Here is an 18,712-nt window from a genome sequence, read left to right as displayed (position 1 = left end):
TAACAGAATTCATAAAAGTAAAGTATTTTTAAAGAAGGTAACAAAAAGAGAAGGAAAATGCCGAAACCGGTAAGTATATTTTACTACTTTTGATACCACTTATTTAATAAGATATCATTAAGTACTTTTGGAATAAGGCAGGGTATTATGGTAAAGTTGTTGGAAGAAAAAGGCACTACTAATACTGTTCATCATTTTAGATTAATGTGGCTAGAGTGTAGTATTATGTGGGCAGTGAAGAAGAGGTATAGGTAACATTGCAGTAAAAGTTAAAATTCATGGCTTCTGGGGTCAAACTGACTTGAGTTCTTCCGTAGCTCTGCCACTTAATCTGGGTAACCTTTGTTAATTTGGTTCTATCTCTCCAGTTCTCATATATAAAATGGGGATATAATTAGTAACTTAAGGGAATATGGTGAAGATTAGAAGACTCTAATACATATTCAGCACTCAGTAAATGGTTACTTATTGTTAAACAGGAAGAAATAATGAGGGGTTGGGAGGATCCATGCATTATTAATTTTCTCATAATTCTAGCCTTTGATGCAAGTGATACTGATGTTATATAGTTTTAGATTTTTTATTTAGGAGTATACCTGTGATCATTTTACTTAGTTTTATAATTATTTGGTTTTCTTAACTAAGGTTTTTTCCCTTTTTTCTTTGGGTAAATGTTCTTAATCTAATGAAATGGGTTTTTTCAGTAATGTTTCTTTTGGCCAGTTATCTTTTTAAAGAAAACTGTTGGTTATAGTTGTTGGAAATTTCTGGCATGAATATCACTTTGGAATGACTTTAAACACTCAGCAGATAACAAAATGTGCATTGTTGGAGAGAGAGAAGAATATAAATAAAGGGCATAAAGATCAGAAAGAAAGAAGTTTTCTATTTGCAGATGGCATTATTGTTTATGTAGAAAATCCTCGCGAATCTAGAAAATGGCTATTAGAACTAATAATTGAACTTAGCAAGATTGCTAGATGTAAGATTATATTTTTTAAAAAAATCAATGATCTTTTTTTATATACTAGCAGCAAGGTTTGAAAAATGAAGTAACAGCATTTGTAACAGCGTTAAAAACATAAAACACTGAGGAATAAATGTACAGAGGCTGTATGGTATCTCTATACTGAACACTTGCTATAATAAATTAAAGATTTAAATTTATGGAAAACTATACAATGTATATAGATATGTTTATACAGTACTATTGAGATGTCAGTTCTCACCAAATATATTGGTAGATTAAATTCAGTTCTAATCAGTTGAATTCCAGCAGGCTTCCTTGGTTAAAATTGACTAGATAATTCTAAAACATGTATGGAAATACCAAAATTTATAGGGAATAGCTAAAGCAATTAAAAAAAAAAAGCTTAGAAAACTTATACTCCTGAATTTCAAGACTTATTCTCAAGCCACAAAGATAAGACTGGTCAAAGGACAGATAATAGGATCCACGGAACAGAAATATACCCACACATAAACACACATATATATTCCTTAGATTTTGGACAAGGTGTCACACAATTTAATAGGGAAATTTATTTTCAACAAATGGTGTTGTAACAAAGGGTTATCCATACAGAAAAACATGAATATTGATTGACCTTTTTTCCTTTCTGTTGACGTTGACTCTCCTATCACAGTTTACATAAAAATTAAATGGATGCTAGACCTAAGTGCAGAAGTTTAAATTGTAAAATATCTAGAAGAAAACATAGGGAAAGATTTTTGTGACTTTGGGGTGGGCAAAATTTTCTTAGATAACAGAAAGTTTGAACCATTAAAGAAAAAATTGGAACTTCATCAAAATTAAAGACTTTTGCTCTGAGAAACAGAAATAAGAACATGGAAAGGCAAGAGAGAATGGGAGAAAATAATTGCAGTATAAAGTTCTTTTATAGTTTAATAATTAGAACTCAGTTTTTTAAAAATGGGCAAAAAATTTGGGCAGATACTTCACAGAAACTAGTAGTCAGTAGGCAGTAATAGTCAATAAATACATGAAAAGATCCTCAACCTTTTTAGTTTCCAGGGAATACAAATTAAAACTACAATGAGATACTACTTTATATTTACTAGATGGGCTAAAATTATAGATAACATCAAGTGTAAGTAAGGATGTGGAGCAACTGTAATTGTAATATATTTCTAGTAGGAATGTGAAAGTTTACAACTACTTTGGAAAACTCTTTGGCAGTGTAATTGAATGGAGAACATTTGTTTATTGTTCCTTAAAGAGTCAAAATTGTACATATAGTTGGATATCAGTTATGCCTGTTAATGCATTAAAAATTCTGGAAAATATTTCAGTATATTAATAGTCAATTTTTAAAAAAAGAGATAGGGTCTCTGTCGCCCAGGCTGGAGTACAGTGGGATGATCATAGTTAACTGTAGCCTCAAACTCCTAGTCTCAAGTAATCCTCCTGCCTCAGCCTCCAGAGTCAATGGGGTTATAGACATAAGCTACCAAGTTTGGTGCAGCAGTTTTTTTTCTTAAACTTTTTGGGTCAGGCTGGGTGTGGTGGCTCACACCTGTAATCCTGGTATTCTGGGAGGCCAAGGCAGAGGAGTTGGCCTCAAACTCCTATTGAGGCCAGGAGTTTGAAACCAGCCTGAGCAAGAGTGAGATCCCATTTCTATAAAAAATAGAAAAATTAGCCAGGTGTGATGGTGTGTGTCAATAGTCCCAGCTACTTGGGAGGCTGAGGCAGGAGGATTGCTTGAACCCTAGGAGTTTGAGGTTGCAGTGAGCTGTGATGATGCACGGCATTCTAGCCTAAGCAACAGAGTGTGCCTCTGTCTCAAAAAACCCAAACCAAAACAAACAAAAAAACTTTTTAGGTCAGAATATAGCCACCCTTCTCTTCCCACCCACCCTAATAAAAAAATAAAAGAAAATCTGTTTTTTCAAACCACAGAGCTTGAAGAAATTTAATTTGGTCTCCTTGTTTTACATTGATTTTGTTGTCCCAGCTTTATACTTGATAGATACCTAACTTTGTTCAAGTAACAACTTCTGTAAACTTTAATTACAAAATAATGTGGATTTGATAACAAGTGCTTTGATTACCTCAAATACTGATTGTTAGGATCAAATGAAAAGGTTTTAAAAGCTATCTTATAGTGGTTTTTTAATTAAACATTATTTTTATAGGTAGCATTTTTATTTTTCACAATGTTATTTATATTGACATGTAATAGGTTTATCATATTTAAGGAAGTTAATATTTAAATTTATCAGCTATAATTTCTAATATGGTAAATATTGATAGATATAACTATATAAATTAAAGCTTTTTGGATACTTAGTAATATTTTTTTTTTCTTGAGACAGAGTCTCGCTCTGTTGCCCTGGCTGGAGTGCAGTGGTGTCATCATAGCTCACTACAACCTTAAACTCCTGGGCTCAAGCAATCTTCCTGCCCTAGCCTCCATAGAAGCTGGGACTACAGGTGCACATGACCATGCCTGGCTAATTTTTCTATTTTTTGTAGAGATGAGAGCTTGCTTTTGCCCAGGCTGTTGAGTGCTTAGTAATTTTAAAGAGTTTTGTAAAGGGATCCTAAGTCCAAGAAGTTTAAGAACGTTTGGCCTATGGCATTATTATAGTCTCTGTGGGTGAGGTGCATTACTGCTATGTGTGGGTTCCAGTCAGCAGGAAGGGAGGAGAAAACATAGGGAATTATGCCCACTCTTTTATGCTTAGGCCCAGAAGTGGTTTACATCTCTAATGCTCATGTTCTATTGGTGAAAGCTTAGTCGCACAGTCATCCTTAATTCCAAGAGACCTGGAGAAATACACTGTAACTCAACAGCCATATGCACAACTATAATTCTAATAGATTTGGTGGTCAAAGAACAAGCAGTATCTGCCACAGTCACATGATTAGTTTAAAGAAGAAAAATTGTATGATAAATTCAGGAAGAGCATTTACTAAAATCGAATAACTAACTACTCTTGATTTAAAAAAATAAAAACCAACACCTCTTAAACTAGATATAGAATGAAACCTACAGCAAAAGACAATCTTAATGTGTTAACAGTAGAAGCATTCTTTTTAAAATCAGGAATAAGATAAAAGAAATGTAGTATCACTGCTGCTATTTAACATTGAATAGGAAAACCTGTTGTACAGAAAAAAGAAATCAAAAGCTTAAGAACAGGAATAGCTATTCTGGAGGCTGAGGCAGAGGGATTGCTTGAGCCCAGGAATTTGAGGTTGCTGTGAGCTAGGCTGATGCCACGGCACTCTAGCGTGGGCAACAGAGTGAGACTCTGTTTCAAAAAAAAAAGGCCAGGCATGTTGGCTCATGCCTGTAATCCTAGCACTCTGGGAGGCCAAGGCGGGCAGATTGCTCGAGGTGAGGAGTTTGAAACCAGCCTGAGCAAGAGTGAGACCCTGTCTCTACTATAAATAGAAATAAATTAATTGGCCAACTAATATATATAGAAAAAATTAGCCAGGCATGGTGGCGCATGCCTGTAGTCCCAGCTACTCTGGAGGCTGAGGCAGGAGGATCGCTTGAGCCCAGGAGTTTGAGGTTGCTTGTGAGCTAGGCTGACGCCACGACACTCACTCTAGCCTGGGCAACAAAGCAAGACTCTGTCTCAAAAAAAAAAAAAAAAAAAAAAAAAAAGAACAGGAATGGAAGGAATACTATTAGAAAATATTGTTTTATAATCAGAGGTTACAAATCACGGCCCACAGGCCACATCCAGTGAGCCACCTGCTTTTGTACTGTATGTGAGCTAAGAATAATGTTTACGTTTTCAATGGTTGAAAAAATAGTATTTCATGACACATGAAAATTAGGTGAAATTCAAATTTCATTGTCTGTAAAGTTATACTGGAATACAGTATGCTTATTTGTTTATTATCACCTACGGTTGCTTTGTTGCTATATTGGCAGACTTGAGTGGATGCAACAGATTGTACAGTTTGCAGAACCTAAAATATTTACTATTTGAATATAGTAAATATTTTATTCTAAATAATATTCTAAAATATTTACTATTTGAATATAGTAAATATTTTATTCTAAATAATATTCTAAAATATTTACTATATTCAAATAGTAAATATTTTAGAATATAGTAAATATTTTACAGAAAAAGTATTGACCCTTGGTTTATATTAATATAAACACAAAGATTTATAGGCTCATTGTAACAATTGGTAAGGAACTAATAATAAGATCAATATAAAAATGCATTGCATTTCTACATAAGCAAAAAAAAAATTTGGAAAGATATTTCAGTAGATTTACAGTCCTGTATTTGAAACCCTTGATAAATTTTGGAATTGGAATTTTTTGGACTTTAGAATATATACTATGTGCATATGTCATTGTATCATGAAACTTCCATCAAGGTCTATGGCATCACCTCAAAAACATTACTGTTTCTGTAGATTAATATGTGAATATTCATATGAAGTAGGATAAATTAATTCACTACAAGTGATAGTCTCACATCACTTCATGTCAGATTTTTGCTCAAAATTAATAAGCTTCAGTTTTCAATGCTTTTAAGATGTTAAAATTATGAAATAGGGACTGTGGACTCAAATTTACAATAGCTACAAAGCCATAATGATCTAAGGGAAAATATCTAACATGATGAAAATGATTTTTATGAAAAAAATTATAAATAATTTGTTTAAAAAAAACACATTAAAATACATTTGAAAGACATTAAAGAAGACCTAAATCAGTGAATGTGAAGAACCACAGTCATGGATAGGAAGAGTCCATTTTGAAAAGATGTCAGTTCTTACCCCATGAAATTGATGAATTTAGTGTGGCTCCAATTCTAAATCATGATGGGATATTTCGAAAAGTTTACAATTTTATCTGGAGCCAAGAACAAGAATAGTAAGCCAAGAATAGCTAAAATAGTTCTGGAGAATAAAGAGGGAAGGCTTACCCTACCAGATATCAAGATTTATTTAAAGATATAATAATGAAGGCAGTATGATGTTAACAGAGTATTTAAATTGACCAATGGAGAAAAATCAGATCCATATCAATACAGACACTTGATTTGTGACAGTGCAGTCTTTGGGGAGTAAATGAACTCACATAATTAATAAATTATGTGAGAATTTTTAAAAAGTCCCCATGTCCATATGGGGATTAAGAAATGAAATTGGATCTCTACTTCTTTATAAGCAAAAATTATTGCAGACAAATTATAAAAAGCAAAACTTTAAAATATGTAGTAGTATCTTTATGTAAATATGAGTAGCTTTATGACTCCAGAGTAGGGAAGGATTTCTTAAATATGGCAAAAAGTTGATGTCTGTATGTAAAGCATTGATAAATTCAATCTTAAAATTAAGAATATCTGTTTATCATAAAGGACACCATAAAGTAGAATGACAACCCTCAAACTGGGAGATGATTTTTTTGTAACACAAATAATGGACAGAGGATTAATATCTAGAATATATAAAGACCTCCTAATAAGAAGACAGAAAAAAACAACCCAATAGAAAAATAAGCAAAATATCTGAACAGACATTTCAAAGATGAGGAGACTGGGTGGTCAGTAAACCACTATAGCGTTAGTATTCTATTGCTGTATACCAAATTACCACAAATTTAGTAGCTTAAAACAACACCCACTTATCATTTCACAGTTCTTTAGAAATCTGGGATTATGTGACTGGATTCTTTGCTCAAAGTCTTAACTAGACTGAAATCAAGGTGTTGGCCAGCTGTGTTTTCATCTGGAGCTCATTTAAGCTTATTCCACTTATTGGCAGAATTCATTTTATTGCAGGATGTTATATTCTTTTTTTTTTTTTTTTTTTTTTTTGAGACAGAGTCTCGCTTTGTTGTCCAGGCTAGAGTGAGTGCCGTGGCGTCAGCCTAGCTCACAGCAACCTCAAACTCCTGGGCTCGAGTGATCCTCCTGCCTCAGCTTCCCGAGTAGCTGGGACTACAGGCATGCGCCACCATGCCCAGCTAATTTTTTTTTTATATATATATTAGTTGGCCAATTAATTTCTTTCTATTTATAGTAGAGACGGGGTCTCGCTCTTGCTCAGGCTGGTTTTGAACTCCTGACCTTGAGCAATCCGCCCGCCTCGGCCTCCCAAGAGCTAGGATTACAGGCGTGAGCCACAGCGCCCGGCCAGGATGTTATATTCTTTAGTGAAGGATAAAGTCTACTTTTTCTCGCTAGCTGTTGGCCTGGGCCACTCCTCGTGGAGGCTGGTCTCTGTTTTTGCTTCCTTCAGTTCAGCAACAGAGAACCTCTTTTGTGTCAAATACCTCTCACACTTTGACATCTCTGTAACCACCTGTTCTGTAACCAAAGAAAACTCTTTGGTTTTAGAGGGCTCACATACTGAGTTTAGGCCCACCTAGATAATCTTCCTATCTTAAAGGCAACTGATTAGTATACCTTAAGTACTTCTGCAAAATCCCCGCCCCCCTTTTTTTGAGAGAGTCTTTCTCTGTTTTCTGGGCTAGAATGCACTGGCATCGTCATAGCTCACTGTAACCCTAAACTTCAGGGCTCAGGTGATCCTCCTGCCTCAGTCTCCTGAGTAGCTGCGACTACAGGCGTGAGCAACTGTGCTCAGTCTGCAAAATCCGTTTTAACATGAAATGTAACATAATCATGGCATAACACCTGGAGGAGGGGCAGGGATCATGGGGCCATCTTAGAATTTTGTGTGGTATATACAGTATACAGAAATGTTGTTAACCTCTTCAGCAGTCAGGGATCCTCACACTAAGACCGCACTGAGATATTATTTTATACCCACTAGATTGTCAAACATTAAGAAATCTGATAATACCCACTGTTAGTGGAAATACAGATCAGCAAGCAAGAGTTGTAAGGTAATTCGGCGTTATGTGGTAAAGTAGAAGGTATGCACACTTTATTACCCAGGAATTCTGAATATATATTAATACTTCTAAATAAATTCTGACACACACAGTAGGAGACATGTACAAGAATGTTCATAGCAGTATTCTTAATAGCCAAAAAATCAAAAACAATATGTATTGAGAGGAAATGGGTAAATAAGTTATTGTTTAGTCACATGTAGAATATTGTATAGCAGTGAAAATGAATTGTAGAAATTGTATGTTTTTCATAAAGTGAAGAATACATTTGCACAATGAATAAAACTAAGTATTTGAGTTTTGTGTTGAAAGAAATATGGGCTAGTGAATGACATTCAAAGAGTTTGACCTCAGCTTAAATACCTCAGTTAAATAATAGTTAAATGATCTCAGTTTAAATACCTGTTATGCCTTTTGATATCATTATGTCCTTGGGCAAGTGGTGGAAACTCTTTATTTCTATAGAAATGAACATAATGTCTTCTGGTCTTGTTGGAAGGGCTAAATCAGAGTACAGAAAGCCCTTGGCCTCCTGCTCAGTATATGTTAAGTATTCAGTAGATGTTTTTAAATGAGGACTTCATAAGCTCTTTGTTTTTCAAATAGATTTAAGATTTCCTGTGGTTAAAGTCAAACTTTACCTCTTTATCTAATAAAGAAAATATTATAAATCAAAGTATTTTCTCATGCCTAATACTTAATAAGTATATTCTCTTTTCTACTTATTATCCCTTTTGTTTTTATTATAGATCAACGTAAGAGTAACTACAATGGACGCTGAGCTGGAATTTGCCATTCAGCCCAATACAACTGGCAAACAACTTTTTGACCAGGTATTATTTAACCACATGAAGTATGCAATTTTTGACACCGTAGTGTGGATGCTATTCTATACTTTTTATGTTTTTCTGTACCTTTATTAAGAATCCAACAAAGTAGCATTGGAATTTTTCATATTACCTATTCTGATATCTTGAACAGCAATAGGGATATTCTTTATTGTATTAATTCCTACATTTGTGGGAAAGGACTTTTAAACAAATAATTATCAGCAGGTACATGTGCTATGAAAATCATTGTGATGACAACTAAACAGGAATTCAAAGATATTCTACATAGTCCTTGAGTGGAATGAGTAGAAGTCCTAGACAGAGGGGACAGCAGGAACAAAGTCCTAGGGAATTACAGGTTGGGCATCACTTATCCAAAATGCTTGGGACCAGAAGTATTTCGGATTTTGGATTGTTTTCAGGGTTTGGAATATTTGCATGTATATAATGAGATATCTTGGAGATGGCACTTAAGTCTAAACACGAAATTCATTTGTGTTTCATATACATCTTATACACATAGCCCAGGGGTATTTTTATAATATATTTTAAATAATTTTGTACACAAAACAAAAGTTTTGACTAGGACTCAGCGTGTGAGGTCAAGTGTAGAATTTTCTACTTGTGGTATATCATGTTGGTGCTCAACCAGTTCCGGATTTTGGAGGATTTCAGATTTTGGATTTTTGGATTAGGGGTGCTCAACTGACAACATTTTGGTGTCATAGGTACATAATGTGCTAGGCAGGGGTTATGGCATGGAGGTCTCAGGTATGATGTCTTAAGAAACTCGGACTACTGATCTTGTCTTTTGTTCTGAGTCTCAAATGCACGTTGTAGTCACCTGTGGAGCTTAAAAAAGACCATGCTTGGTAACTTCTTCCCAGAGATTCTGATTTAATGGGTTAGGCCTATTTTAAACCATCAATATTTTAAAACTTAAGCTCCCCAGTTAATGCTGTATTGTAATATTGTAACTAATCCAGTTTTACTGAGAAAAAGAGGAAAGAAATTGTCCCCAGAGGTCAGGTAAAAAGGTGAGGAGATGATTGCAAAGAGAGAAGAAAGTGATGTAGCTTTACATGCCATGAGACTTAGAGGAGGATAACTTCTACATAAACTTTATTAAACTTTTCCTTAGGAACAGGAGAGCAAATGTTTATAGTCAGACTGACTTGATCTTAAAGAATGAGAGAGATTCTAGCATGACAACAATAATATGTTAGATATCTTTGTTTTAGTAGATGTCATTCTATCACATACTGATCTAAATCTGATGAAATAAAAATTTTAAATTGCTGGAGTGTTATGTCTTCTCTTGATAAGTAGTATACTTAATCTCCTGTTTAGGTAATTAATGAACTTTTAAAGCCCTGATGAGGTCTTTATGGAAGATGAAAGGCTTTTTTTGTGCGTATAAGCAAATTTTTAAAGCAAACTCAGTAAGCAGCTAAATGTACCCATACCTCGTAAACTAATATCCACTTCTGTTGATTCTTCTAGGCTTTACTTCTAGACTAATCTTGTTATTCCTATAGGTCATGATGGTAGGTAAGAAGGAAAAGGTATGAAAAAGTAGATCATGTAAGAGGATTGAAGTGACGCAAAATTGAATATAAAAAAACCTGAATTTAAGTTTTCAGAAATGTTCCCTTAATATATTAGGAAAGACCTTTCTTGTGGCAAAGGAATGAACATGGAGTGAATATACCTATACCTATGTAGTTTTGTTCTTCTTTTGAAGTATAGTGTCATCTAGGTACAGTGTGAATGTTAAACTGAAATGGTTTTTTTTTTTTTCTTTTTAGGTGGTGAAAACAGTTGGTTTGCGTGAGGTCTGGTTTTTTGGGCTGCAGTATGTAGACAGCAAAGGTTATTCTACATGGCTTAAACTAAATAAAAAGGTAAAATATATGATAAGATTAAGCTAATAATTAAGTTAAAATTATCATGAATTTTTGCTGGAAAAGCTAAGAGTCTGATTCCAAGCCTCCTTTTGCAGTTATCTGTGTTAATCATTAAGAGGTGTCATGTCTTTTAATTCAGTTAGACACCACCAGCTTACCATCTTAGAAAAAAGACATGCTCACTTTTCCTGTTTGAAAACTTATAGCACATAAGAAATATTATCTTAAAGCAAGTATGATGTGATGTATGGTGTGATTAAGTACTTTGACCTTGATTTAAACATATGTAAGATATGCTTCTCAAAAATATGAAGAGAAGTTTTCAGTTTGGTTATTAGATAGACTCTGTAAGTTACAGGTCACATTCCTGGGCATAGAATCTTTTTTCTCACATATATTAATATTTGTTTACAGACTTAAAATATCACACACTAGATTCTTTCTTATAGATTTAGAATCTTCTATTTCACTTTCTCCCAAAAAGAATTTGATATGGCTAGGTTCAATTATTATAAACTTAAGATTTTTGTTGATTATACTTGAAATTATTATTCCAGGTAACACAGCAAGATGTTAAAAAAGAGAATCCTTTACAATTCAAGTTTAGAGCTAAATTCTTTCCTGAAGATGTTTCTGAGGAATTAATTCAAGAAATAACCCAGAGACTTTTCTTCTTGCAAGTTAAAGAAGCCATCTTAAATGATGAGATATATTGCCCACCAGAAACTGCAGTTCTTCTTGCTTCCTATGCTGTCCAAGCCAAGTATGGAGATTATAATAAAGAGATTCATAAACCAGGCTACCTGGCTAATGATAGACTCCTACCCCAGCGGTAAGTGATACTTATGTTATCTGAAACTTAAATTCCAGAGGTTTGCAAATAGAAAATTTTTTTTTTGAGATTTTATGTTACCAGTTGGATCAGAGATATTTTTAAAAATCAGGACTTAGCAGCTACTTAGATTTGTATGTTCTATAATTACCTGTAGTTGATCTACCTCTTCCCTCCTAATTCTCATAGAGTAGGCAATAAATGGAAGCAGTGATAATTTGGCCTGAGGGAAAGATGTGACTGTTGCAGCTTAGTATAAATTCTAACACAGGCAGATAGGTGCTTAATAAATGCTTTTGAGAATAAGTGGGCATGCTATATGTTTTCTCCATAAATTAAGTTTCTAATTTTAAAAAAAGGTGTTTTTATTTGGTTTTTGTTTTTAAGAGACAGGATTTGCTTTGTTGCCCATGCTGGAGTGCAGTGATATGATCATAACTCACTGCAGCCTTGAACTCCTGGGCTCAAGCAATCCTCCTGCCTCAGCCTCTTGAGCAGCTGAGAGTACAAGGTGTGCACCACCATGCCTGGCTAAAAAGGCTTTTAAAACTAGGTTTTCAGACTCCTAGGCCACTGCTCTACTCTTATTTGCAGTGCATTGCTGCCTCTGTAACAATTATTTTAAAAATATGGCATAGGAAAAAATCATTAGATTTTGAATACTAATTCTACCTTTTACTAGTTATATGACCTTAGGTACATAACCTAAAATTTCTGAGCCTCAGTATCTAAATCTGCAAAGTGGGGATAGTAATTCTGCTCTGCCTACCTTCCAGTTTATGAGTATAATTCTTGAACTGTATGTTTATAGTTTTAACTGTAAAGCATGGTACAAGTCCTATTTGTTAGTAGTATTTGTGAAATCTAGAAAATATAACATCAAATATAATTTTTAAATATCTTCTTAATTTGGGTTATACACATGTCCCTGACGTACATTAAGATCTTTCTTCTAGAACCTGGAGAGAGGTTGTTACTATTCTTAGTCCAAATTCCTGAATATTAATATTTCTATTTAAACACAAAACTATATATTATTATTGACTTAAGATTTCAGTTTTGTGCCATTTCCTCATAGTATTGAAACTCTTAGGTATAGTTTCTTTTCATGGTTACTAAAGAAGAAAGACAAAATTACATCATGTCCACTTTTATTTTCCTTTGTAGGCATTAATGTTTATTTTGGCTAATAAATGTATTACTTGTTGATATATGCTTTATAAGTTACCACACGTAAAATAGCTTTAAAATTAGATTATTAAATGTCATGTGTTCTGCCTTTTAATATTACAATAATAATAGTTACCTTGGGAGAAGGTAGAATAATCCATGTTTTCACCAAGAGAATCAGGAATATAAAATATTTGTTAGTCTGTTTATATTCTTCTGGTTTTGGTTATTCTAACTTAAAATCCTTTGTCTCCAATTTTTTTTTTTAAAGAGACAGTCTTGTTCTGTTGCCTAGGCTAGCATGATGGCATGATCCTAGCCCACTGCAGCCTGGAATTCCTGGGCTCAAGTCATCCTTCCACCTCAGCCTCCCTCGTAGCTAGGATTACAGATATGCACTGCCATGCCTGGCTAACTTTTTTTAAAAAAATATTTTTAGTAGAGATGGGGTCTCAATATGTTGCCCAGGCTGGTCTTGAATTCAAGCAATCCTCCTGCCTTGGCCTTCCAAAGTACTGGGGTTACAGGCATGAGCCACCACACCTGGCCCCTTTGTCTCAATATTTTTTAAAGCACTGAGTTGAGTAATCGATGACTAGTACAGTAGAATTTCATTTCAGATAAGGATTAGCTTTTAGTTTAATTGAGGTATAATTGATATATATTAAAATGTATAGCATATTAGGTTTTAAGTCAGTACATAATATAAATTTTTGAAATCAAAATCACCCTTAAAAATTTCTTAAATGTTCATAAGAGATTATACATGCTTTATCTCAAATACAGTATAAATAGTTCTTTCAGTGTAAGATCACGTTGCTGTTTAGTTGAGCAGCAGATGAAGTATATGGCATACATTTAGTAACTGATGTGATTAAAAAATCTTTTAAACAACAGAATCACACTTTAGTTTAAATTTAATTTCTTTATTTAAAATGCATATCAGATCAACACCTAAGTGGACATATAGGAATAACATTTATCGGGTGTCTGGCAGGTGGGAGGGGGGAGGAGGGGATGGGTATATACAAACATAATGAGTGAGATGTGCAATGTTTGGAGGATGGTCACGCTTGAAGCTCTGACTTGGGGGAGAGAGGCATGGGCAATATATATAACCTTAACATTTGTACTTCCATAATATGCTGAAAAATAAATAAATAAAATGCATATATACTCTAACCTACCCTTTTAATAAAAAGAAAGATAACAGAAGTGCTTTAGAGAGGATTGCTGTGGTTGCTGATGCAAATGCTCTTCAAGATTTGGTCCTTAATTTAGCAGGTCAGATGTTCTTCCAGAGTTAATAGTCTATGGAGGACTAATTAAATTCAGAATACTAATTTTTTGGTTTAGAATGGAGAAAATACCTTCACAGTGATAGGCTTATTTCATGTTTGGTATATAGCACACTTTTTCTCAATACCTAAGTACAACTTGAGGGTGGGGGGGAATGAGTAATTAGAGGGTTATTTGGTTATAATAAATCAAACAAAATAATTTGATGCTTCTGATGTATTCTCAATTCTTATATTGAAAAACCCAGATGAACAGTCTATTCTACAGTAGAGTTTAGCTCCCTGGTAATAAATATAATCAGCTCCCCCAGATAGTATTGCTTTCCTTTGAAAAGAGCTAGATATACATACATTTTTACATGCCAGGTGTATGACTTGGGCAGCTGGGTAATACCTTTTGTCAAGATAATGGAAAGAAGAAAATACATTTGAGAGAAAGATGAACTCAATTTTTAACCTATTGAATTTGAAATAGATATATTATAATGAAGAGAGAGATCTAGTATTCATTTGTATATGTGAGTACCGATATTTTAGAGCAGTCTTGGACTATACTATGGGGAAAAATCAGCAAATATATGGTAATTAACCCATGGGAATGAAAGAGATAGACCTGAAAGTACACGTAAAGAGAAAGACCTAGGACAGACCTTGTTGGATCTCAACTCTTAAGTATAGAGGAAGAGGCTCCTGTAATATATAAGGTTGGTCCTCTGTGTCTGTGGGTTTTACAATCGTGGATTGAAAATATTAGAAAAAATTTAAAAAATACAAAAATAAAAATAATACAAATTTAAAAACTATATAGTATAACAACAATTTACATAGCATTTATATTTATTAGGTATTATAAGTAATATAGAGATGTTTAAAGTACATAGGAGAATAAATATAGGTTATTTGCAAATATTACACCATTTGATGTCAGAGGCTTGAGCATCCACAGATTTTTGATATCCACAGGGAGACCTAGAACCACTCTCTTGGATATGGAGGGACAACTGTATTGAGAACAAATGGCCAGAAATTCAAGAATAATACCAGAGGATTATTATATCACGGAAGTGAAATTAAAGGAATTCTTTCAGGAGAGAATAGCACCGTCAGATAGTACGAAGAGGTCAAATACGAGAAGGACTAAAGTGATAAAGAGATTTGTAGTGACCTTAGTAAGAGCAGTTTCAGTAAAGTTTTGGGGGTTGAAGCCAGATTGTGGCGGATTGGGGGCAGTGGATGTCAGGTATGGAAATTGAGGTTAGTGCATATGGACAGCCCTTAACCACTTCGGTATGAGCGTCGACTATAGTCGATAGCCACAGATGAACATGCACAGCCAAGCCTCGACTTTAGCCGACAGCCGTGGTATGAAGGTGCACAGCCGAGCCTCGACTTTAGCCGACAGCCGTGATATGAAGGTGCACAGCCAAGCGTTGACTTTAGCATTAATAACAAAACTGGATTTTTCTAATTTTTCATTTATCAAAATAAAATTGTGAACATTTAAAAATAACGTAATAAAAACATATATGTATATGTTACCTATTCTGATTTACATTACAAGTAAAGCTGCCTGTAAAGTAAAACAAGCTTTCAGTGCTTTAAAGCTTTTCTGATCATATAAGAGCAAAACGGATTCGTCGTCAATGCACAGCACAAACTATCGTGCGGACTATGAGTGCCAGCTGTGGGCAAGGTTTCGCCGCCAGTGAGTGCCATACCGAAGTAGTTAAAAGAAGTTTGGCTATGAAAAAGAAAGAAAAAAAACCACAAAAAACTAGGGTTTGGGAAGCATGGGTTTCTAGACTTGTTCTTTAAAAGAGGGAAAATTTGATAGTTTTAATGTATTTATTCACTCTTAAAATTTTTGAGTACTTGTTTAGTGCTGGCACTGGGAATATAATGGTGAACAATTGACTGCATTATGTTATGCATCTGAGGCTGATTGCATGCAACTCAGTGAGCCCAGAGGCCAGACAGCAAGAGAGTACACAGACAAGAAAAATTTGGAAACCTGAATGCTTTAGGAGAAAGATAAAACTCTTCTCCCAAAAAAGCATGAGCTTGAAAGAGTATGAATAGAGAAAAGAGCAGAGTGTAATAAGAACATAATGGTCTACCTGAGACCCCATTAAGGACTCTAAGTAGTATATAATCTGTCCAGCAGAAAAGTTCATCCTAAGATTCCTGTATACTGCCAAGAAGTTCCTGAGTTTCATGCAAAATTTTTATGCAGTAAAACAATAACATTTTAACACTGTAGCTTTTGCCATCCGCAAAGTAGGATCTGGGGAGTCATCAGTAGAGAAAGGTAGATAATTATCAGATGACCCAAAGAGAATGGATATCATAATCTATAGGGTGAATAGCAGGTAAATTATATTTATAAGCATGTTGACTTTGCTGATTTGGTGTTAAAATATTAGTAGTAGAAAATAAGAATGTTTGTATTTGCTTACATTTGAATAAGGAACACTAGAAGGGTACAAAAAAATCAGAAATTATTTGGGGGGCATCGACTTACCACTGTATACATTTTTATTGAAAGTATTGCCTACATAAAACAGATATTACCTACGTAAAACAATGAATTAGTAGCAAAAACACTAAATACATAGAATAAAGGAAGAATTAGGGCCCTTGAATTCTGGTTTTCAATCTGTTCTTTAATTTTTCTATTAATGAGAAAGCCATTTGGGCCCAATATTTTATTCACTTGAAGTATTTGGATTCCCATAACTATGTTTATAATAACTATTTTTAAAATGTGTTATTTAAAATAATTTAGGGATCCTAGAAACTTTTTGTTTTGATATTGATTATTCAGATGCAGTTATAAAAAAATAATAGATCCTATGTGTCCTTCTCCCAGTCTCCTCTAATGATAATATCTTTGATAACTATAGTAAGATATTGACATTGATACAATCTACCCACCTTATTCAGATTATAAATGTTGTCTGTACTCATCTGTGTATGTATTTAGTTTTATGCAGTTTTATCATAAGTATTAATTTGTATGACAGCTATCACAGTCAAACTACAGAAAGGATTCTGAACTTTTTAAAAAATAATGATTTTGAATCATAAAGGCATTATGATAGATTTTTTTTTTTCCCTTTTAGTGTATTGGAGCAACACAAACTAACAAAAGAACAGTGGGAAGAAAGAATACAGAACTGGCATGAAGAACATAGGGGAATGCTAAGGTATTTGGGTAGCTATATTCTATGTGTTTTTCCTCAAAGTATTTTTATTTCATAACATTTATTATTACATTAAAGTATCACCAAAAGATCATTTGACTTATATGATTAAAGCACTATATTTGAATTCAAGGTATTTTTGCAATTTTAGTTGATATTTAGATACTCCAACTTAAATATATTAATTTAGTTTTATTTCAATAGGGAAGATTCTATGATGGAATACCTAAAGATTGCACAAGATCTGGAAATGTATGGAGTCAACTATTTTGAAATAAAAAATAAAAAGGGAACTGAATTGTGGCTTGGTGTTGATGCTTTGGGTCTGAATATTTATGAGCATGATGACAAGTAAGTAAACTAGTTGTGTAGTGAATAGATCATTATTTAGTAGTCTAAATGGCTTTAATCTTCTGTAAAAGTTGTTTCTTGTCTTGATTACCCTTACTGCTTTTTTCAGATTAAAAGATTAGTTAATGCCACATAGACTTTTAGATATTGTATTTCCATTTTCTTAGCCCCTTATGGTTTCAGAGTTCTATTTTCAGTGTATTTATCAAATGGGGATGATTTACTTTTATTTGAGGCATGCTGCTTTGGCTCTTGTGAGTTATATCTAGTAACTTAATTAAAATGTGTCCCCTCAATAGGTTAAGGAAGAATAATTCCTTAAATGTTGTTATGTCTGAAAAATAGATTGAAATGTGTAAAAAATCAGGAGCAATGAGAGAGTGAAATTAATGTATGTTTATTATCTTTTAGGACATTTTTAAACATATAGGAATTGTTTTGAATATTTCTGGACATTGATAAATACAATATCCCTATAGAATACATAGTGAACGGTATAATTATATTTTTGAATCAACCAGTTATTTATTATACATATATATAATTCAATAGTATTGTATTATATATATAGTATGATATAAGAGATATTAGACTCTTATAGCACTTTTCAGGAATAGTAGCTATTATAATTGCCTTATACCTCTCTTTAATTTACTTATCATACCACATAAGCATTCAAGTCTGTGCCATAATGCCTTCTCCTACAGCATTATTCTTTATTCTGGGTTGGCTCCAGAATTTTAGCTTTTATTATTACAGATAATCTACTAAACTATTAATTTCAAGGCATATATAATGACTTCAAAAGAAAACATTTTACTAATTTTACACTAATATTTTCTCAAGCTTAATATTACAAACAAGTTAGAATGCTCTATCATTCAGAAGAGAAAATTTTAAAAGTTTTGAAAAAGCAAAAATGTGTTCTAGACTAATTTTTGTGGACTGAATCCTTTTCTTTCTTTTAAAAGTTATCGTATTCATTTTCAGGCTCACTTCACAAAATTGTGAGAATTATGAGGCAATTGCTTTAGAATTTTTCAAAGTAGCATTTAAATGCAGTACAGTATATTACCTTAAAAAATACCATGTAGTGTTACTGCAGTCTCCTTTTAAAGCAGGTTACTTTGACTTATCTCAGTGGGTGGCAGTATAACACATGCATCTTGAGTAAAGAATGTTTTATATAGAAAAAATTGTTTGCTGTTTTGAAGTACCTAGTCAGCTTTAGAATTAAAAAGAATATAAATAGG

At 33.5% G+C, this 18,712-nt stretch overlaps 1 protein-coding gene across 2 annotated transcripts in view; it reads left to right on the top strand.

The window, feature by feature from the left end:
• Window positions 1–18,712, top strand: part of RDX (radixin) — a 73,696-nt gene that overhangs the window by 12,253 nt on the left and 42,731 nt on the right. For both annotated transcript variants that reach the window (XM_012773755.3, XM_076002496.1), the window contains exons 2-7: window positions 7–69; window positions 8,618–8,701; window positions 10,507–10,602; window positions 11,163–11,437; window positions 17,028–17,111; window positions 17,313–17,459. In XM_012773755.3, coding sequence (XP_012629209.1) covers window positions 58–69; window positions 8,618–8,701; window positions 10,507–10,602; window positions 11,163–11,437; window positions 17,028–17,111; window positions 17,313–17,459 — 698 coding nt within the window. In that variant the 5' untranslated portion in view covers window positions 7–57. The remainder of the gene's footprint in view (window positions 1–6; window positions 70–8,617; window positions 8,702–10,506; window positions 10,603–11,162; window positions 11,438–17,027; window positions 17,112–17,312; window positions 17,460–18,712) is intronic.

Source organism: Microcebus murinus, chromosome 4 (assembly GCF_040939455.1).
Source record: "Microcebus murinus isolate Inina chromosome 4, M.murinus_Inina_mat1.0, whole genome shotgun sequence".
In the NCBI taxonomy this organism is placed as follows: Eukaryota; Metazoa; Chordata; class Mammalia; order Primates; family Cheirogaleidae; genus Microcebus; species Microcebus murinus.
Note: the sequence above shows the minus strand (reverse complement) of the source record. Positions and strands in the feature narration are given on the sequence as shown.